This window comes from Strix uralensis, chromosome 33 (genome assembly GCF_047716275.1).
Source record: "Strix uralensis isolate ZFMK-TIS-50842 chromosome 33, bStrUra1, whole genome shotgun sequence".
Classification (NCBI taxonomy): Eukaryota; Metazoa; Chordata; class Aves; order Strigiformes; family Strigidae; genus Strix; species Strix uralensis.
Window position 1 is genome coordinate 3,220,021 of NC_134004.1, and position 20,599 is coordinate 3,240,619.

Genomic DNA, 20,599 nt, shown 5'->3' on the forward strand with positions numbered 1-20,599 from the left:
CGGCCCCGCTCCCCGCCGGGGAAAACTCCTATGTGAAACGTGAAGAAAATGTGCTTATCACCCAAAGGCCAAGACTGAAACTTCATATTTGGTTCTAAGAGTTTGGCTTTGGTAAAAGAAAGAAACAGTGCGAGGGGACCCTCCCCGCGGGCTGCCAGCAGCACCCTCGCCCGCCGGGAGCCTCCCCCACGCTCCACACCACGGCCGGAACCCGACAAACACCGCCCTGACAGCAGCCACCTTCGTTTAGAAATTATTTAAAAATAAAAAAACAAAACGAAGAAAAAAGACGTAAGACCTTATTTTGGTTACAGAAATGCTTTTTCTCTCTGAAACGCTGGGCAGAAGAGCCGCGGCGCCCGGCAAAGAGGGGGCGAGCGGCACCGGGGACTCGGGATCCGTCCGGCCCCGCTCCCGGCACGGGGGGTCCCACCGGGGCACCCCCGGGGTGGCCTCGGCCCCCGCCCCACGCTCCCCACCTCCGGCAAGGCCGCGGAGGGAAGGGGCCGGGGGAGGAGAAGGTTCCCGAGTGCTGGCTGCCCTGTCAGCCCGTTCGCGTTCTCTGCATCCCAGTCTTTGGCTTTGAACAGACTCGTGACATGGAGAAAGGTGTTGGTTTTGCACATGTTACAGTAATTCGGAAGGGAAAAAAAAAAAGGAGAAAAACAACGGAAAAAAAACAGTGCAACGTTCTCGAATGCTTCAAACCTGTATTATAAATATGATTTCTAAAATTAAAAAAAAGAAAACCCCAAACAAAAAACAATGATCCCACATACACGCACGCTAATAAACCTGCCAAGATGCTGCATTAGAAAAATAAACGCAGACTTACGTAGGGTTGTGAATAAGGACTTTGAAGTGCATTTTTTTCCTTATTAAAGGCTAAAACTTTCAGAATTTTTTTATGGTTTTTGTCTTTTTTTTTTTAAGGTAAATGCTCGTTTCTTTATAAATAACTTTTTTCTTTTTTAAAAAAAAAAGCAACACTGACTCTCGCATGGAAACGGCCACGCAAAACAGAGAACGAAAACTCAAAGAAGGATTGTTTCTTAGGATCCGACGTTTTGCCAAGGAGGAAAAAACCAACCAACCAACCAACAGAATCCCTAAAGTGCCTGGAGTGGGGAGGGAGGCTCCAGCAGCGCATCCGCGGCCCGCCGGCGCGGTCGGGCAGCAGCACCCGTTTTTGCATATAAATGACAGCTGCCAAAAGGGTATTTTAGTGTCCCAGGTACAGTAGATCTTGGTTCAAGTGTTTGTATTGGACTCAAAGGACGAGCGTGAGAACAGAAGCAATTGCGAGAGGAGCAGTTTCAGTGGCACTTGGCCGGGAGCTCACCCCCACCCCGGCGCCCGCGAGACCCGCCGATTCCCCAAGACCCCCCCCCCAGCCCCCCAAGAGTTCAGGCTTCCCCGTCCCGGCGGCCGGAGCGAGGGCTCGGGGCAGCCGCGGGGGCGAGGCGGGGCGGGAGGCTGGCGCGGGGCGACGCCGGCACCCATCTCGAGGCGCCGCGAGGGCCGAGCCCCGCTCCCGTCCGCGGGCCGGCGGAGGGTGGCACCCGCCTCGCCCGGGCGAAGCCCCGACCCCGCAGCACCCGTCTCCTGCCCCGCCGCCGCCGGGGGGAGGATTGAGAAGGGGCAGGGGACGGGAACGGCGCTGCCAGCTGCTCGTTAAACCAATTAACAGCTTTGGCACCGCGCTGGCAACCCAGCGAGAAGAGGAAGCTCTGAACTCTTGGCCCGTCCGGCCACGCTAGAAGGCCTGCCCAGTCTTGTTCTCCTTTAAAGTGCCCTATATTTATAGAATTTCTAAATAAATATAATAAGATATTAGGTCACCCATAGTTTAAGCTACTCCGAGTAACAGCCGTCCAAGCCGATGGCGCTGTGCCGGTCCTTGCTGTAGGGGCAGGTGCTGCCGTTGGGCAGGGCCCCGCAGGCGGCGGTTTTGGCTGCGATGCCGCAGTTCTTGAGGAGGTTGAAGCTGAAAGAGCTGATGGCGTCTTTAGGTGGGAAAGGCTTCATGGTGGAGAGGATAAGTGCCAGGCAGTCGGCAACGTCCTTGTTGGGGGCGCACGCCAAGGCTGGGGTGTGACCTAGAACAGAGCCAGGGGTGAGGGACGGCCCCGCGCGGGCGCCGGCCCCGGGGAACGCGTCGAGCCGGGGGTCTGAGCCCCGCACCGAGGGGCCGGGACGTCCACTCGTATCCCAAAAGACCCCGCGTCTGGGCACCGGCCATCCCTGCCATCGCAGCAGCCGCTCTGAAGCGTGCCAGGACCGGCAGGAGGCGAATAAAAAGCCTCGGAAGCCCTGGCAGCGAGGCAGACAACGCTACTTTTCACAACTTCAAGGTATTCCAGCAGAGCAGGAACTCTGCCGGGAGAAAAAGCTTCTGGCCACAACCACCAGCTGCTGCCAACTCGCGAGTGAGTCAACAGCTCATGGCTGGCTCCGGCTGGGCAGGTTCTGGGCCCGGCAGGAGCCAGACGGCCACCAGAAGTCACACAGGGGGGTAAAAGACACATTTCAACCACGCGCGGCACCTGGAAATGCCTTTGGGGAGTCGCGTGGTGCCGGGGACGCCCTGGCCCAGGCTGCTCCCGCAGTGCCGTGGCTGAGCCCGTGGAAATCCTCCCGATCCCGGCCGAGCTCCCCCAGGCAGCCCCCAGCCCCCGGGGACGTCGCGCCGAACCCCCCCCCCGAGCTCCCACGAGGAACACTCACCTTCTTCATCCACAGCCAGCACAGTGGCCCCTCTGCTGAGCAGGGCCTGGACGACGGAGGCCAGCCCGTTCCGAGCTGCGATGTGGAGCGGCCTGGGGGGAGAGCGAAAGGCAGCGTGAACCCGCCGCCCTCCGGCTCCTCCCGCTAAAACCAGGGGCCCCTGCGAGCGGCTCCGAGGGCGACGCGTGGCGGGTGCTGAGCTCCGACGGCCGCCCCTTCCCCGGCGCCACCCCCGCCCAGCAAAGCCCCGTTCCCCCCCAGATACTCACATCTGCAGAGCACTGTTACTTGCATTGATAAGGCCAAGGTCTTGGGTTTCCCCCAGGATCAACAAGGCACACTTTTCATGGCCCTGGAAAGGAGAGCGGGCTGCTGAGAGCGCACAGGCAGGAGGGCAGAGGCGCTGGAGAGGACCTGGCGCTCTCCGAGATTCCCGGGGACACGGAAACGTTCCCTAAACCACAGCTCGCCACCACGGCAGCGCCCAAGCCGAGCTGCCGCGCCCCCCCCCCTCTGCAGCAGCTCCTCCTCAGCACGGACACGCGGATCTCGAGCCTCCCGCTCCCGCCGCGCCCGGGAAGCACAGCGAGCTCGGAGCCACGGGGAAAACCCAGCCGGGTCTGTGCTCCAGCCTGAGCCGCTCTGCGCCGGGGCAGGGCACGGCGGGCAGGGAGCAAACCCGGGGCAGGAGCAGCGGCGAGGCCGAGGCGACGGGGGCTGCCAGCGCGGCCGGTCCCTACCTTGCTGCAGGCCAGGTGAAGAGCTGTGTTCTTGTTGACGTCCAGCACAGTTATATTTGCTTTTGCTTGGTACAGCAGGAACTCTGCAACGAGGAGGGACAAGCCGCTGCCGAGAAGGTGACGCAGGGAGCCCGGCGGTGCGGGGCAGCGGCCGCGTGCCGAGGGGGCAGGAGCGGGGCAGCCATCCCGGGGAGCCGGCAGCGGAGGCGGCACGGGGGGGGGTGGGGAAGGCGCCTGCCGGCCACGTACCGACCGCTGCAGTGTGCCCATTCTCGGAAGCCATCATGAGGGGGGTCCTCCCCAGCTTGTCAGTCGTGTCGACCTCGGCTTGGTGGCGCAGGAGCAGCTGTAAACCGTGGACGTTGTCTGCAAAGGCAGCAGCGTGAAGGGGTGTCCTGGGAAGATGAGAGAGAGCGGGTGAAGGGGGGGGCACAGCACCCACCCTACAGCCTGCAGCCACGCCTGGGGACGTCAGAGCCCCTCTGTGCCGTGGGAAGCCGCGTGGCAACGGCGGCGCGAGTCACGGCCCCCACCCAGCGGCGCTGGGGAGCGGTGACAGGAGCGGGACGAGGCTGCGCTCACCTTCCTTTGGCATCTCTGCTATTAACAATCTTGGCACCTAATGCTTCCACCAGCATTTCAGCAGTGCCGTCCTGGTTGTTAATTCTGCGGCGGGGACGAGAGGAAAGTTAAGAACAAGACTAAGCAGCATTAGCCCGTCTGCAGGGGGAGGGAGCAGCATGTTCCCAGGGCTCGGGCACAAACAGCAGCTGGTCTGGAGCTGTTTGGGGTAAAACACCCCTTTACCCTCTCAGTCTTACTGGAGGGTAAACACACCAGCCACCAGCCCTGCCCATGCGCTGCTGCCGCGGGGCCCAGGGACGCCCCAGGCCCACCCCAGGCAGCACGAGGCAATGCCCCCCCCTTCCTCACCCCCTCCCCGCCCAGGGCAGCGCAGCCAAGGAACCACCGTCAGCCCCAAACCCCGCTGCACCCAGTGGGACCCCCTGGATCACGCTACCACTGAGAGAAGTGGCCTGGGACAACGCGGAGCCCTGGGGGTGCCCCACAGCCGAGGAGCAGAGAGGAGCCATGGAGAGGGCCGAGCCCTCGGCAGCTCCATCAGCTCCGTGGAGCCGAAAGCTGCTGCTGGGCGAGGCTGGGACGTGACAGCCAGCGAGGTGGCCGCCTTCCAGCTCCCCGAGGACCTCCAGCACCCCAGGGGAGCTGGGCCGAGCTGCTGGTACCCCCCTGAGGAGCCGCTGCCGCCCAGGAAGAGCCGTCGGCTGAAGGGCAGCGCTTGGAGCTGCCAGCGCCGACCCCGCGGCCCCTGTCCCCCGGGGCAGGTCCCCGGCGCCACTTACACTGCACAGTGCAATGGAGTAAAGGGGTTTCCTTCTAGGTACGCAAACGGGTTGTGTTCAAGTAACAATTCAAGACAATCTTCATGCCCTGTGAGGAGAGAGGGACAGAAACACCTCAGTGCCCAGCCCGCAGCTCCTCCCCGGAACAGAACAAGAAGGGACTGAAGGCGGCTCTGGCTCCCCCCACACCCAGAGCTCCAGCAGCGCCCAAGTGCCCAAACCAACCCGCTCCCCGGCACAGAGCAGCGGTTTTGTTTCCTCTCTGGCAGCAAAGCTGCTGCACTTCAGGAGGTTTCCGACTCCGTCTCCTGAAGGACTTCGCATCGCCGGCGTCCCCTCGGACACCGAGACATCCCCGCCAGCTGCCGTACCAGCCCCAGCGCTCCCTGCAGCCAGGGCGCGGCCAAGAAATCCTGCAAATCCAGCGGTCCTGGAGGAAGCAGCCTCAGCTCTTCTCACAGCTCATCCCTTTTGGAAGGAGCTTGGCAGGGGGAAAGATTTCCCTGCCTCCCTCCCACATTTGGGCCGTCCTTTCCCCCAGGCCGAACTCACTGCTGGGCTGAGGGGGTGCAGGGGGGGTCAGAGGGACAACGCGGCTCTTCCTCGCTCCCTCCTCCCCCTCAGCAGCCAGGGCAGAGGCGGGCAGGGCCCAGCCCGGGTCCTTACCACTGTATGAAGCCCAGTGCATCGGTGAGTAGCCGCTGTAGTCCACCACAGAGTCCAGAGGGTCAGTAGAGAGGGCTGCCTGCAGCAGGGTCCTCAGGATTTCTAAGTGCCCGCACGCCGACGCAAAGTGGATTGGGGTCCGGCCTTTGAAATCCCGACACAGAACGAAGGCATCGTGGTCCAGGAGGGCAGCCAGGCAGTCCTCGCAGCCCGTCACAGCCTGCGGCCAGGGAGGAGGACCCGGAGGTCAGATCTCAGCCCTCATTCAGCAACAGAACTATCCCCCCCTTCCACAGCTTCCCTCTCCAGCGCTGCATCTCAGGAAGGGAACACGGGCTCTTCCGCTGCGGACGCTCGCAGCGAAAGAAACCACCCGCTCACCCCCCAGGCAGCCTCGGGGGACGAGCAGAGGCTGCGGGGCTGCAGGCCTGCGGGCACGCTCACCCCTCGGTGCAGGGCGGTCCGTCCCCTCTTGTCTGCGGCGTCGGCCGTGGATCCCTTCTCCAGCAGGAGATGGACACAGTCAACGTGGCCGTTCATGATCGCCAGCATCAGGGGGGTTCTGGGGGGAAAGGCGGCAGGGAGGGGGGCGGGTTCGAGGTCAGCGGGGTGCGAGCGTCGCCCTGGCTCCCCCGTCCCCCACGGCCCGACCCGGAGCCACGCGGAGCCCGAGAAACATCCCGAGAAACTCACTGGCCGTGGATGTCCATGACGTCGGTGATGTCCGCCCGCTCCCCGCTGTCGATCAGGAGGTGCAGGGAATCCGTGTTCCCGTTGGCAGCTGGAGACAACGCGCAAGGAGAGGAGTCACCCGCTGGGACCGAGGGGTCCCCTCCGGCCGCGAGCCGAGGGAAGGGGCTCGTGCCCAGCAGCCAGGCACGCGGGGCTGAGCAAGCTCGTTAGGTGGTTGCTAGGCTACAGGATTGATTAGCACGTGCAGGCTGAGCTGAGGACACGTGTGTGCGCAGAAGCTGCTGGTATTTTCTCTCCCTGCCGCCGCTGAGCCGCTTGGACCCTCAGCTTCCGCTGGCACATCCCGCCCGAAGCAGCCCCCAGACCTCGGCCCCTTCCCTCCCCCGAGCGGCAGCCGGGCCAACGGGCCCCCTGCTCTGGAGACGCTCCCTCGCTGCCCCCGGCTGCCCCGGCCCCCTCTGCCCTTCCTCACCTGCAGCGTGGAGAGGGGTCCACTTCCTCTTCCTCTCCTTCACCAGGGCGGACGCACCGTGGCTGGTGAGCACCTCCACGCACTCCGTGGAGCCTCTCTCCGTGGCGAGGTACAGCGCCGTCCGCCCTTTGTGGTCCCGCACGTCGAGGTTCACCAGGGTTTCGGCGAGTGTCTTTAGGGCTTCACAGTGACCATTATAGGCCTGCGGACAAAGGGGACGGCGCTAAAGCCGTGCCCGGAGAGGCTGCACCCAGAAATCTCCCGCCCGGGACAATTCCTGCTCCTGCCCAGCCACTGCCTCTCGTTTGCACTCGGGTCCCAGCCCGCGCCCGCGCCCGCTCCCACCCCGCTCTGACACGGGAGGTGGCTCCAAACCGGCATCCAGAAAGCCCCGGGAAGAGCAGGGAGTTCCACATCCAAATCAAAGGGACTTCGAACGAGGGGCTGTGGGGAAAGCCGCTCCCCAGCCACCGCTGCCTCTCCTGCTCGGCCCCGCCAGCTCCAGGGACCCGGGCACCTCTCCAGGACCCGGCGTGGACCCCGCACGGAGCCAAGCGCCCTCCGAAACCCCGGGGCTGGGGCAGCCGTACTCACAGCTAAGTGCAAAGGGCTGACTGGAATGGTGCTTTCCACATCCTCCAGGCAGTTAAAAGACATTTCCAGGAGCTGCAACAGCAACAACACAAAACCGTAACTGATCCTGGAATCACGGAGGCTTCCACAGAGCCCTGTCCACCCGCCGGCTGCAGCGGCGTTAGAAAACCAGCTCATCCGCTCCAGAGTGATCGGAATTTCAGGATGGGACCTTCCTAAACCCGGCTCTGGGCCCTGCACAGTCACATCAGGTCCCTGCTACCCTGAAGCCTCCCCACTACTCAGACAGCTCCTGTGCCCGCACGGCTGCGAGCTCGCCCCGTAACGACGCGGGCGTTTCGGTTACAAAGCGTTTCTGCACGGCGAGAGCTCCTCCCCAGCACAGGGCTCCAGGCCTCCTTTGAGGAGCCCACCCTTGCTCTGCTGCCAGGGGTTTACGCAGGACAGCCCCCCCCCGCCCCCCACCACGGGGGGGCAAAGCTCCTCCCTCGCCGCCATCGCGCTCAGGCCGGGGTCTTTGCTCCGTGGCTCTCCCAGCACGACGCCCCCCGGGGACTCCCTGTGATTTTTAACCAAACCCACCTCCCTCCCTCCCGGACAAACCCTACGACACACACAGTCCCTCAGCCACGCCCGGACACCACAGCGGGGGTTCCCCCTTCTCCTGGCAGCACTGAGGGGTCCCCCCGGCTCACTCACCAGTTCGAGGTTCTGCCTGTTGCCGTACGCAGCTGCATAGTGGACAGCGGTATATCCCTGCTTGTCCCGCAGGGACGGGTCAGCACCATTATCCAGCAGGAACTCTAAACAACTGCGGGAGCAAGAGGACGGGCAGATCAGAAGGGGGGGGATGGCAGAGGCAGAGCCTAGCAGGGAACCCCCCGAGCTGCCTCGGAGCAGGCGCTGGACTAACGCCCTCCGGACCACTGGAAGCGACGGGCAGCGACGGCCCAGTTTGCCTCAAGAATCAAACCGGGTGTTTCCTCGGAGGCGTCGCTGCTCCGCTCAGCGTCCGCGAGCGCGAGGCGCGTGCCGGGGCGCGGGGAGGGGGCAAACAGCGACCAGCGGCCAGGCGGGGCCGCGCGGACTCACAAGAACGCCTCCTTCAGCCGCGACTCCTTCAGCGGCTCCTCCTCGGTGTCGTGGCTGTTTCCTGAATGAGTCTCTGCTCTGAAAGGCCGGAGACCCCCATCAGTTCCCCGACTGCCCCCCGCCACCCCCGCGCCTCGAGGCGCTCCCCCCTTCCCCACCCCCTGAGCACCAGCTGCGGGGGGGAACGGCAGCCTCGGCGCCCCACGCTCACCTCCTGTACGTGTCCGAAGCAGCAGCATAGTGTAAGGGGGTGCAGCCTTTGCAGTCGGCCTCGTTAATACTGGCTCCCGCCGTCACCAGCGTCACCGTACACTGATAACTGCCGTTGGCAGCTGCGTAGTGCAGTGGAGTCCTGGGAAGGGGAAGGGGACGGGCTCAGCGGCGCTGCCGGGCCCCGGGGGGGGAGGCAGCCGCCCCCCGCCCCGCCGAGCTGCACCCTGCTTCAGCTCCAGAGCCGGGGCTGGACCCCGGGGGGCGAGAGGGGGTGAAGCAGCAGCTTTAGACCCCAAATGCAGGAAAGGCCTCGGGAATGTCCCACCCCAAAGCCAGGCGGGAGCCCTCCAGCTGGCCTAGGCCTGGAGGAACCCCCCCCGCCCCCCTGCAAGGCCCCCAGCACATTTACCTTCCAAATTTATCTCTCCTCCTCAAGTCAGCACCGCTGCTCAACAGCAAATTAAGACATTCAACATTCCTGCGGGAGGCAGGGAGAGGAGTTAGAGAGGGATCAGAAGGGACCTCAGCAGGAGCACAAACTCCTCCCAGCTGCAGACAAGACAGCGACGCTTCTGGCCCGCTCAGCCTGGACTCGGCAAAGCTCAGCTCAACCTTTGGGCAGCGCGAGAGCCGCAGCCGTGGCTGGAGCTGCACAGGCAAAGCCCCTCCCTGCTCTCCCGTCAAACCACCCTCCACGCCTCCCGTCGGTTCCCCCGCGCAGCCTGGAGCCCTCAGCCAGCCGGGAGACACGAGCCCTCAGCGCAGCTCGCGCTGGGTTTTAGGCTACAGAAAAGATCTCGGATTTGTGGCTGCCGCCGCCGCGGGGGGGGGGAAACCACCGCGACGCCCGGGGCGGCTCCAGGACAGCGCCCGGACACGACAGAAGCGCGGCCCTCGAGGGGGCTCCGCAGCTCCGCGCCCTCAACGCGCCGCGTGGGAGCAGCCTCCCGGCAAACAGCACGAGGCCTTTCCACAGCCAAACCCCCGCTGCTTCAGGCACCGGCCCTTTACAACCCCCCGCAAGGAAACGTTTTAGCCCCATCTGAAAGGGTAAAGAGCCACGGAGAGGAGCGACCGGGACGAGTCTCAGAGTCAGCGGCAGAGCAGGGCCGAAACGTTTCCGTTCCCATCCCTGCTCTAAGCACAGGTCTCCACTCTCGCCCAGAGCCGGGAAGGGCACCCGGGGGTCCGACTCCCAGCCCCGAGCAAGGCGCCGCACCGGGCTGCCCAGGCCGCAGCCCCCGGGCCAAGCGCAGGGTCGCGGGGTGGGCAGAGCCCGCCCAGCCCCGGGCGCAGCTCACCCTCCAGAAGCAGCAGCGTGGAGGCAAGTCCTCCCGAGGTTGTCAGGCGTGTTGATATCGAAGCCTGCGGACAGCACGTGCTCGTTGCTCAGCGAGGAGACGATACTGTACAACTGACCTGGGGGGCAGGAGGGGCAGGGAGTCAGGGGGAAGCTCGAGGGCCCCCAGTGCCCCCCCCGCTGCGGGAGGGGCGGCCGGGCCACTCACCTGAGGAAAGTAGCTTACGACAACAGTCTGAAAATCCAAAGAGAACAGCTAAGTGCAGAGGGAACATGTCGTGGATCCCACGCCTGCCAGGAGACGAGAAGGGAGTCGGGATGGGGCACTTGCGCATCCCCCAGCCCAGGGCAGGGGAAGGGAGAACGAGGCCTCCCCTACCTTGCAGTGTCAGCACCATTCGTCATCAAAGTACTAATTAGCAGCTCGTGGCCATATCTAGCAGCAACGTGGAGGGGGGTATTGCCGTATTTGTCAGCACAGTCAATCTCACTGCCTAGAAGGGAGAAGCCAAGTGCTTTGCCAGCGAGTCTCTGTGTTCTAGTCCCGAGCAGCCCAGGCTGCTCCGACAGCCACGTCCCATCTCAGGGACACGACGAACAACCCGGCTCCGTGCAGAGCCGTAAGGCGCTCCCTGAGCCAAGAGCCCACCTGTACCCTGCAAACCCCAGGCGTTCGATCTCTGCCCTGTGCCCCAGGAGGGGACGCGTTCAGCCTGGAGATCTCCAGCTGAGCCCCCGGGGTGGCTGCCAAGCCCGCAGCCCTCATACAAGAATATTGTCTTTCAGGCTGGACGTGGCGGGGGGAACGTTCTCTGCCCACAGCAGCCCTGACCTGGCTGGAATTTCAGGCCCCTGGTCTGCACTTCGCTGCCCTTGAGGGCATGTGGGCTCCCGGCCACCCCCAGCAGTACAGGGCCACCGGCAGCCCCAGGGCACGGGGTGAATCCGAGTGATGACTGTAGAGCTCTCAAACCTTCCGAGCAAACAGGCAGGGAGGTCCCGGAGGCAGGTGCTGAGAAGCACAAGAAAAGGCCTGGGGTAACCCCGGGCGGGAGGGAGAAGCCACTCACCGTTCTGAATGAGGATCTGGGAACGCGTGAACCGCCCGTGGATGGCCGCCATGTGCAAAGGGCTCTTCCCTTCCTTACTCTGCGGGGAGCAGAAGCGACGGCGCGTCAGGCTCTGGGGGGCCCTGAGCTCCCCACCTGGGGCAGCGCGTCCCCGCTCCCCCCGTCCCGAAGGCGCCAGACCTGAAAGTTGACATCGGCCCCGTTGTTGACGAGGAGCTCGAGGCACAGGGCCCCGTTGGTGGAGACGGCAGCAAAGTGCAGAGGGGTGAAGCCCTTCTCGTTAGGCTGATTGACGTTGGCGCCGTAGTTGACCAGCTCGTTGGCCACGGCATCTTGGCCCATGTAACAGGCGATGTGAAGTGCAGTGTTACCGAAGGAATTTGGTTCATCGATCTGCGGGAGCAACAAACCCCAAATTTGGGGATTTAGGAAGAAAAAAAACCAAGCAGTCGAGAACCAGCCAGGGCTCCTGGCTCCACCCAGCACCCGCTCCTGCCCCCGGCCCGAGCCCGCCCCGGGGGTCCTACCTCGACGCCCAACCGCAGCAGGTGACGCACGACTTCGATCTGGCCGCTGGCCGCCGCGGTGTGCAGCAGGGTGTAGCCCTTCTTGTCCTTACACATCACATCGGCTCCCCGGGCCACCAGCAGCTTCAGAACCTCCAAATGCCCTGTCCGGGGGAGAGCGGTGAGAGCCAGGGGACCCCCAAAACCAGAGACCTGGCAGAGTGGGGCCCCGGGGAGACCCTCCACCCTGCAGGGTGAACCCACAGGCAGCAAGTGGGAGAAGAAACCGCGGCGACGCCCGCGGGGAAAACGCACCGAGGAAAGCTGCCCAGTGGATGGGCTGGCGGTCCTTCTTGTCACAGGTGCTCAGGCTGGCCCCTTTGTTCAACAGCAGGTTCACCATCTAGACAGGGGGAAGCGGTGAGAGCGGCCCGGCTGCCGTTCCTCCGCGCCCAGAACAGGGGACAGACACGGGCCCCCCCTCCACGCCCCGCCCCGCCTCGCCCACCTCGAGGTGGCCGCTGTGCACGGCGTGGTGCAGCGCCGTGCGGCCCGTGCGGTCGGCCACGTTGACGGTGCTCAGCAGGGGGATGATGGCCTCCACGCACTTGGTGGCCCGGTTGGCAGCGGCGACGTGCAGAGGCGTCTGCCAGTACTTGTCGCGGGCATTGACGTCGGCCGAGTGCTTCAGGAGGAGGTGAAGTGCCTTCTGGCGGGAGCAGAGGAGAGCGGAGCTCTGAGCCCGCCCGTGGGGGCCCGCGGGAGCCCCCGGCCCGGCGGGGGAAGCTGCAGCTCAGCCCATCCCGCGGTTCCAGCGCACACGGGGCTGCCCGGACCCGCACCCACCCGCAGCCCCACGAGCCGGAGCTGCCCTCGCGGGGCCGAGCCCTGACCGCGCCGCACGCGCACGAGCGCAGGGGGAAGGACTCGGCTGCTTCAGTGGCCCTGACAGCGTCGCGCAGCCCGCGCCCGGCTGTTTCAGGACGTTATCCCAGAGAAAGGGTGAGAGAGGTAAAGATGCCGCGAGAGAGACTCCAAGAGCGAGCAGGGAGAAGGAACCTTCCCTACACAAATCCTCCGGCCCTCCCCTGGGCTGCTCCAGCTCCTTCCAGGCTGGAGTTCGGGGGGTGGGACTCGAGGAGCCGGGCTCATCCCACCGGAGCGCGGCTGCAGGGGGGCACCGGCACCCCAGAAACCCCCGAGCCACGTGCCTGAACCGCGAGCAAGCGTTCATCCGCGACTCACGAGGTGCGAAGCGCCCGGGGGACGACAAATGTGACCCACCGACCTATATTTCATAATTACTTCCCCCTTTGCTGGCAGAGGCTGTTTGCTGCAGCCCCACGTTCTCCTGGCCAGGGTTTGCATCGGGGCGGCACCGCCACGACCGCGGCCCCACGGCTCCCCGCTCTGCTCCGTCCTCCCAGGGCCGAGACCGCTCCCGGCTGGGGGAAGCGCGTGAAGGGGCCGGGCAGGACCCAAACCCAGCGATCCCAGAGAGCGGCCCCGGGCCGCCGCGTTTCGGGAAGGCTCCTCTCAGGAGCTGGGCGGGCGGCGCAGCCCCGGGAGGAGGGAGGCGTCTCTGCAGCGCACCTGAGGCAGAGGAGAAGCAGAGGAGTGCGCTCAGGCTCCCGGGCAGCTCTGCAGACCTGACAGCAAAACAGCCTCGGCTTGCCGAGCCGCCGTATTCTAGCGACCCGCAGGACCTGTCCCCACGCGCTCAGAGCAGAGGTTTACGCCGCCGCGTCTCATCCCGAGTCAGTGGGTGGTAACTCGCCCCGCGTGCCAGAGCCAGGGCTCCGGATCCTCTGGCTCCAACCAACATGACCACAGAGCTTCTTGCTCTCCAGCAACTCAAACCAGGACAAAGTGAAGTGGGATGAAGTTAAGCCCACAAAAGCTAAACGTCAGGAAACCTTTCCAACACGACCCGTCGGAACCGGCTCCCCAGAGAAAGGGCGAGAGCCTCCTCATCCCCCCAAGAAGCGTAAAGCTGGGTTAGACAAAGCCCTGGGGAAGGGGGAAAGGTGGGAAGGATGTTGTGGGGAAAACCCACGCGCTGACTCCTGAAGGATGGAGGGAAGGGAACCAAGGAGATTTTTTTCCAGCTCTCATTTTCAGCCCCTGAATTACGCCTTCGTCCCCTCTCCACTCGAACGAGACAGCCCGTCCCAGCCAAAACCGGGCAAGAGGAGAAGCGCAGCCCCCGCCTCCACCAGCGCCCACCGGCCCCGTGCGAGGAGCAGAGCCAGAGGCCACCCCGAGGGGACCTACCTCGTTACGAGAAGCCGCGGCGCGGTGTAACGGGGTGAGCCAGACAGTGTCCTTCGCGTTAACGTTAGCACCTGAGGAAGAACAAAAGGAGGGGTCAGGGGACACAGAGGTGACCGCTCTGCAGTGCCAGGGCAGGTCTGCAGCCACCTCCGAGGCACCCGCCAGGCAGGAGCGCGGGTTCTGCCGCAAGAAGGGACCTCGCAGCGAGCTTTATGTGAGGAGAGACCCTGCGAGCTGCAGGAGGAACAAGCTACAGAGACCGAAGGGAGCACATCTCCCAGCGTGCCGGCTTCCCCACCGAGCCGAAAAACCACAGCGAGGACCCAGCGAGCAGCTCTGCTCCCTGCTTTAAAACACCTGACACAAAGAAACGGAGCGTTGTGGTCGCCGTGGGCTGCATCTCGTGTTAGAAAGGGAAGACGAGAGATCACCGCTGCCCCAGCTGCAGGTCTGTGCCGGGCACTCAGGCCCCACGAGCCCCGAAGGCCCTGCCCTTCCTCGCTGCTGAGAGCTCACACACGGGCAGCAAAAAAATCAACATAGGGCACGTAAGGGCATCCCAAGCTCTGCAGACGGAGCTGAACATCCCCAGTCCTGTTTAACAAGCCCTCAGCGAAGGATTTCCCCGCGTCTCGCCTCGGCAGGGTCACGTAGGATCACGCCAGCCCCAGCAGCGGCGAAGCCCACGGCAACGGCGGCCAGGAGGCTCCCGTCTGCCCCGCGCGGGCACAGGACCCGGGCACGGGGCTGAGCGGCTCTGGGGGGAAGCGACGGGCCGCTTTATGCCAAGTAACAGAAGCCAAACCTGAGCCAAATCCCCTGGTTTTTAGCTGACCCCTCTCCACGAGCAAGGGGAACGCTGCTCCCCGGAGCTGTTCAAGGCTCCTAACGCGGACACCTCGCGCACATCCCCCTCCTGGCTCGGCCTCCACCTCTGCTGTTTCAGTTCCAAGACATTTCTCTGTCCGAACAAACCTCTCAGGATTACGGCAACATTTCCTAATCTTCCCCTGGCTGCAACCCCACTGGCTTAAGCACGAGCCCACGGCTGCTTGGAGGGTGACCAAAAACTGCTGCTCTGCACCCCGAAGGCCAGAGGAGATCAGAAAGGTGCCTCCGAGGCAGCGCCAGCGCTCGAGCCAAGCGCCGCGAGCCGCAGCCCTTACCTGACAGTATGAGGAGCTCGAGGATTGCAACATCTCCTATGTAGGCAGCAGCATGCAGCGGCGTTCGTCTTTCTTGGTCCTGAGCAGGGATGTAAGAAACAAAAACCGCCCGTGAGCTCCGAGGGCAGGGAGCTCCCTCCTCACTGCAGTCCGACACCTCCCGTGAGCGTCTGCAGTGAGGAGGGACGGGGGAAAACTCCTTAAACCCAGCCCCGTCCTGCGGGGGTGCGGGCGTGCGCAGCCCGGTGGGTGCCCGGAGCACAGGGTACCTGGGCCACGGCCCCAGCACGAGTCGGGGGGGCTGCGACAACTCCAGCCCTTCATTTCATCCCTGCCAGGCTCCCCGGAGCCCGACCCGACCCGGCCACGGTGCTGCCGGACGTAAGGAACGACGGCAAAGCGCTCTGTGCCGCAAGCCGAAAGCCCGGCTGCGCTCTGTCCCGCACGCTTCCACCCTCTCGGCCACAATCAAACCCGCTCAGAATTACAGACAGTCCGAAACCAGACTCGGAGCTGCCAGCTGCTGAAGGCCAGGAAGGTGCAGAGCCCCCCTCTGATCTCAGATTGGATCAGCCAAAGAAAAAACACCTTTCACTTCTGTTTACTCAGGGCCAGCCCTGGGTAACCTCTGCCTCCAGGCATTTGGCTCAGGCTTCCCCCGGGGAACACGCGAGTGCTAAAGCCAGGGAGCAAACAAACAGAAACCCAGACGAGCACGACTCATTTCAAGCCCCAGATTTTGTGTTTGGGGGGGGGGGAAAAACGTAATTGCCTTTCATTAGCTTAAAAACTGTTGGGAAAATGGTGGCGGTTTCATTTTTTTTTGGTAACAACTTGTGCTGGCACAACCAGGCAGGAGGATGTGAAAGTGAAACCCAGCTGGCGGGTCACTGAGCAAGCAACAACATTTCTAAACCTGCACACAAAAAGGAAATTAAGTGTTAACAATCGTGGTTTTATTCCTCCAGCAGCTGCGCCAGAGCTCAGCAAAACAATCCCAACGCTCTCTCCTGACAAGAGGACGAAGCGCTGCCGGGTGCCCGACCGAACCGGCCACAGAAAGCGACCCCCAGGCCGCCGCCGCGCGATGAGCTCGGACACGATGGGCCCGCGAGCGCCGCTGGCACACGGGCACCGGCGCGGGGCCGCCCTCACCTTCCCGGGCCGCGGGCCAGCGTCCGCAGCGCCCGCCCTTGACCTCGGGGCTTAGCGCCAGGAGGAGAGGGTGCGCCCCGGCCCCGGCTGCGCAGGCTGGGTCGGGCGAACGCCCTGACGAAGCGCTGAGCGACACAAATCGGAGCGTGACACAAAGCCGGCAGCTCAGCCCGGCTTTTGGGCTGAAAGCGCAGGAGCTGCTGAGCCGGCACCAGCCCAAGCGTGCCACCGCGTCGGGGGGACCCGGGCCAGGGCCGCCGGGGCCGCCGAGCCGCCAGCCCGCGTGGCAGCCACCGCGCTTCTTGTCTGCACATCGGCCGCGGAGCCAGGAGCTCGCAAAGCAGACGAGGGGAGGCACGCTGACGAGGCGGAGCGGAACGCTCCCAGGCAGGTTTCGGCCCTTCCCTCGCTGGAGCTGGTCCCCACGCTCCACAGATCACGCTGGTGGTCCCCAGGCTGGGGCTACTGAGGGGTCCCCCCCCAGGTGCCAGCCTGCCCACGAGCGGGACCCGGAGGGACGTGTCCCAGGGGCGGCCGCCTCTCCCGGCCTCCCCGCCAGCTCCGGAACCAGCGTCAAAACCACCCTCTGCTTAAGGCCCAAGACGAGCCCCTAAAACTTGTGAGGTGAACGCGGGTTTGCGGAGCAGCTCAAAACCTCCCCCCCACCGGGGAACAACCTCATCCCACGCCAGACCGGCTGCGTTCACACCAAACTATTTTGGGTCGCCATCCCAAAGGAGAAGAAGGTGAACTGGCAGGGCAGCAAAGCTGAGCCTCCGTGAAAAGTCCTCCCACACAGCCCACGGCCGAGAGCTTTAGGAGGCTCTCACCACCTCCTGGGGAGGGGCGGGAGTCCCGGTCTTCCAGGCGCCCCATTTTACAGATGGTAAGATCAAGGCAACAGGACAAAGCTGCCCAGCAAATGGCGGCCGAGCCGGGAACAGAATCCAGAAATCTTTGTTTCAAAACCCCAGCTCTGACCATCCTCGCCAAAAAGAGCCCCCCCCGCCTCGACAGCACCCACCCGCCGAGCCTCTGCCCTCCCCTCCGCCAAAGGGAGGGAAACGGGGAGAGCCGGGTGCAGGACGGGGCGCGAGCGCGGCCGGCAGCACTCACCAGTACGTTAATGTTCTCCTTCTGGTTCAGCAACGACCGCACCTCCTCTATATCGCGGTTGAAGATGGCTTGGACCAGAGGAGGCTACGAAGAAAAAGAGAAGCAAGTCGTGAAGGTGGCACCACGCGGAGGACACGAGGGGGGAGAACGGCCGCGCCACGGCACGTCCGAGACTTCACACCAGCCCGACTGGGCCAGGCCCTCGCTCCACAAACGAGCCCCCCGCGCCTGCGGCTGCCACAGCCCGGCCCAGCGGCAGCACCCAGCGGCTTCCGCGCGCCCGCGGCTCAGCCGGCACCAGGGACCAGTTTCCAAACCAGCAAAGGTCCTTTTCTCGGTTGTTCGGCGGGGAACAGACCGAGGGGTCCCTGGAAAAGCCTCCCCGTGTCCGAGGAGCGGCGCTGACCAGCCCAGCCCAGCCGCGGAGCCCCCAGCACCGCCCGCGGCTTCGCCCCCCACGCAGCGCCCGAGCACGGGAGGGCAGGTCCAGCTCCCGCCATCCAAAGCTTTGACCCCAGCCAGAAACTCCGCGCTCGGAGCCGGCTGGAGCCTCCCGGTACGAGACAGTGAATCAGGTTTCCCGAGGCACAACTGGGCGACACCTCGTGCTCTCCTGCGGAAGGCTGCGCGCTGCCGGCCGCTCTCCCGGCTTCTGAGAAACACCTGCGACCTTACCGGCTCCGATGGCGCAGAGAGCCTGGCGAAGCCCAGCCTGGCAAAGCCCAGCCCGGCGAAGCCCAGCCCGGCGAAGCCCAGCCCGGCGAAGCCCAGCCCGGCGAAGCCCAGCCCGGCGAGGCCCAGCCCGGCGAGGCCCAGCCTGGCAAAGCCCAGCCTGGCAAAGCCCAGCCCGGCACTCCTCCTGTTTCCTGCTGCCCACACCTCAGAGAAGTCACCCAGCAGAGCTTGGTGAACCCCAGGAGCAGAGCCCCTGCCCAGGTCACAGCCGTGCGGCGGGGTGGGTGCTGCCCAACCTCCGGCCACCGCCCGAGAGCCCCGCACCCCATTTCTTGTTTCGGGCCTAAAACCGCCACTTTCACGCAGCAGCTCCTTCGGGGCGGGGGCTGCCATGCTCCGGGGCAGCTCCCCGCCACCGCTGCCAAACCCAACGCTCCCCTGCCCCGGCCCCCCCGGACTCTGCTGCTTTTCGCAGGGCGAGTCCAGGGGCGCACCCCCCCAGCTCAGCCCACGCGCCAAGGCTGGATCTAACGGTCTGAACCGGCGAGCCCCGCTTATCTCGACCTCCCGGAGGAACAAGAGAGCTTCGTTTCCACGGCAGCCCCTTCTCGTCCCTGCTGCCCAGCCAGCCCCACGCTCACTCGTCGGCTCTCGCCCTCCCAGCAAAGCAAAAGCAGTTAAACACGGGGAACACATCCCGGGTCAGAGGGAACGCGTGAGTCATTCCCCTGGAATGCAGCAGACTCAGCATCACTCGTTAGACATTAAAAAAAAAAGGGTTTTTAAAAAAAAAAAAAAAAAAAAAAGGAAAGAATCTCAGACGATAATTATGCCCTGAGCAGTCTTCAGTGGCGCGCGGTTTGCAGCAGTGCTGGGTCTGACACACCCACCCACCATTCACAGGGAAAGCTCAATGTTTTGGTTACCAAAAAAAAAAAAAGTTCTATTTAAATCACAGATCAATCCCTCATCCTCACCCCTCCCCTCCCTCACCCACCCTGCCAGGCTTCAAACGCTGCCAGAGGTACCGCAGGCGCGGGGGGCGAGGGGCAGGCGTCAATATTTGGTTTCGAGGGGCCAGCAGCCCCCAAATCGAGGTGGATAAAGGCGGTTTCTGTACAAACGCGTGGGGCAGAGCAGCCGCCCGAGCCAAGGCGACGCCGGGGTCATGGCTCCGGGGACGGGGGACGGACACCGAGGCCGGGGAAGCTCTGGGGAAGGGGCAGCTCAGGGACGGGGGGGCCCAGGCGGGAACCCCGCGATGGGCAGGCCGGGAGCTGGGGGGGGGGCTGCCTTGAAACCTGGCGTGGGAGACACCCTGCACCCCAGGGGGGGGCCCAAAACGGGGCTGGGGACACCCTGTACCCCAGGGGCTTCTCCAAAACCCCGATGGGGACACCCTGCACGCCAGGGGGGGCCCCAAAACCCTGCTGAGGACACCGTCCACCCCAGGGGTGTTCCCAAAAGCGTGCTGGGGACACCCTGCACCCCAGGGGGGGCCCCAAACCCCGATGGGGACACGCTGCACCCCACGGATGTACCAAAAGGGCTGGGGACACCCTGCGCCCCAGGGGGGTCTCACAACCCTGCTGAGGACACCGTCTGCCCCAGGGGGGGCCCCAAACCCCGACGGGGACACCCTGCACCCCACGGATGGACCCACAACGGGGCTGGGGACACCCTGCGCCCCAGGGGGGGCCCAAAGCCCAGCGGGTCAGGACGGGGGGGGGAGCGGGAGGTGCCGCCACCCCGGGGCCGGCCGGGTCCCGTCCCGGGGGTCCCACCCGCGCCGGGCCAGGGGGTCCCGGGGCGGCGATTCCCCCAGGGGGATCCGCGCTCCCTGGGGCGGGGGGTCCCGTCCCCGGGGTCCCGCCGGTACCGGGCCGGGGGTCCCGGCCCCGCTGGGCCCGGCTGCCGAGCGCGGGTCCCGGCGGCCGCGGGCGGAGCGGAGCCCGGCGAGCCCCGCGCAGGGCCGGGCCGGGGCTGCGGCGGGGCCGGGCGGGCCCGAGCGGCAGGTGGGAGCGGAGCGGGCGGCCCCGCGCGGCGGCGGGCCGGGGGCCGCGGCCTGGGGCGGCGGCCGGGCCGGGCCGGGCCCGGCGGCGCGCACTAGGCCGCGCATCCCCGGGCTGGCGTGGCGGCGCGGCCGGGCGCGGCGCGGGGGGCGGCGGGCGGGCGCGGCGGCGGTACCTGGTCCGTGATGCTGAGAATCCCCATCTCGGGGCCGCCCTCAGCGCCCAGCTCCCGGCATCGGGCTCCGGCCGCGGCGGCTCCGCTCGGGCGGCTGGCGGGGCGGGGAGCGGCTGGGCCCGCCCACCGCCCGGGGAGCGGCCGCCGCCGGGCCGCAGCGCCGCCGCCGGCCGCCATCGCCGGGACCCGCGGAGCCGCGGGCGGGGGGGGGACACCGGGACCCGCTGCGGGGCTCCGGGGGGGCGGCCCCGGGCCTCTCATCCTCCTCCGGGAGGGCAGCCGGGCCCCCGCGGGAGCTCCCCCCGCCCCGACACGCGACCCCCGTGTTTCCCCCCTGAGCAGCAGCTTCCCCGTGGGCGCCGCCGCTTCCCCCGGCCCAAAGCCACCGGGAGGGAGCCGGGGCGGTGGGCGAGCGTCCCGCCACACCGCCACGGCGGGGGGAGCCCCGGCAGGAGCCGTGCGGGGTCTGGGCGGCTGCAGCCGGTACCGGGGCGTCGATCGCACCAACGTGCGCGGGCGTTGCCACCCACCCCCGTCCCCTCGCCGGCACCGCTCGGGATGGGGCAGGACCCTGCCCGCGCCCCGCGGC

General features: G+C 65.5%; 1 protein-coding gene across 1 annotated transcript; it reads right to left on the reverse strand.

Moving 5' to 3' along the window:
• Positions 1 to 1,410: 1,410 nt before the first annotated feature.
• ANKRD52 (ankyrin repeat domain 52) lies at positions 1,411 to 20,128 on the reverse strand. Its single transcript, XM_074854018.1, has 28 exons — positions 20,011 to 20,128; positions 17,149 to 17,232; positions 14,878 to 14,956; positions 13,712 to 13,782; positions 11,946 to 12,146; positions 11,753 to 11,840; positions 11,459 to 11,601; positions 11,112 to 11,324; positions 10,932 to 11,010; positions 10,241 to 10,355; positions 10,070 to 10,152; positions 9,863 to 9,980; positions 8,971 to 9,039; positions 8,560 to 8,700; positions 8,349 to 8,426; positions 7,956 to 8,067; positions 7,257 to 7,328; positions 6,663 to 6,864; positions 6,191 to 6,278; positions 5,942 to 6,059; positions 5,498 to 5,717; positions 4,832 to 4,919; positions 4,050 to 4,133; positions 3,717 to 3,862; positions 3,468 to 3,550; positions 2,997 to 3,079; positions 2,728 to 2,819; positions 1,411 to 2,099 (listed from the first exon to the last, which is right to left on the reverse strand). Exons 1-28 carry the CDS (start codon positions 20,035 to 20,037, stop codon positions 1,855 to 1,857), a joined length of 3,222 nt encoding a protein of 1,073 aa, XP_074710119.1. The 5' UTR covers positions 20,038 to 20,128; the 3' UTR covers positions 1,411 to 1,854.
• Positions 20,129 to 20,599: the final 471 nt, after the last annotated feature.

Bases quoted from the DNA above. Each gene is read 5' to 3' on its own strand.
- ANKRD52 (XM_074854018.1), bottom strand. From the start codon at position 20,037: ATGGGGATTCTCAGCATCACGGACCAG. The intron at 3,863-4,049 runs GTGAGCGCAGCC...TCATCTTCCCAG, and splicing joins AGCAGAGATGCCAAAGGAAG to GACACCCCTTCACGCTGCTG. The intron at 2,100-2,727 runs GTGAGTGTTCCT...GCTCTGTTCTAG, and splicing joins GCTGGCTGTGGATGAAGAAG to GTCACACCCCAGCCTTGGCG.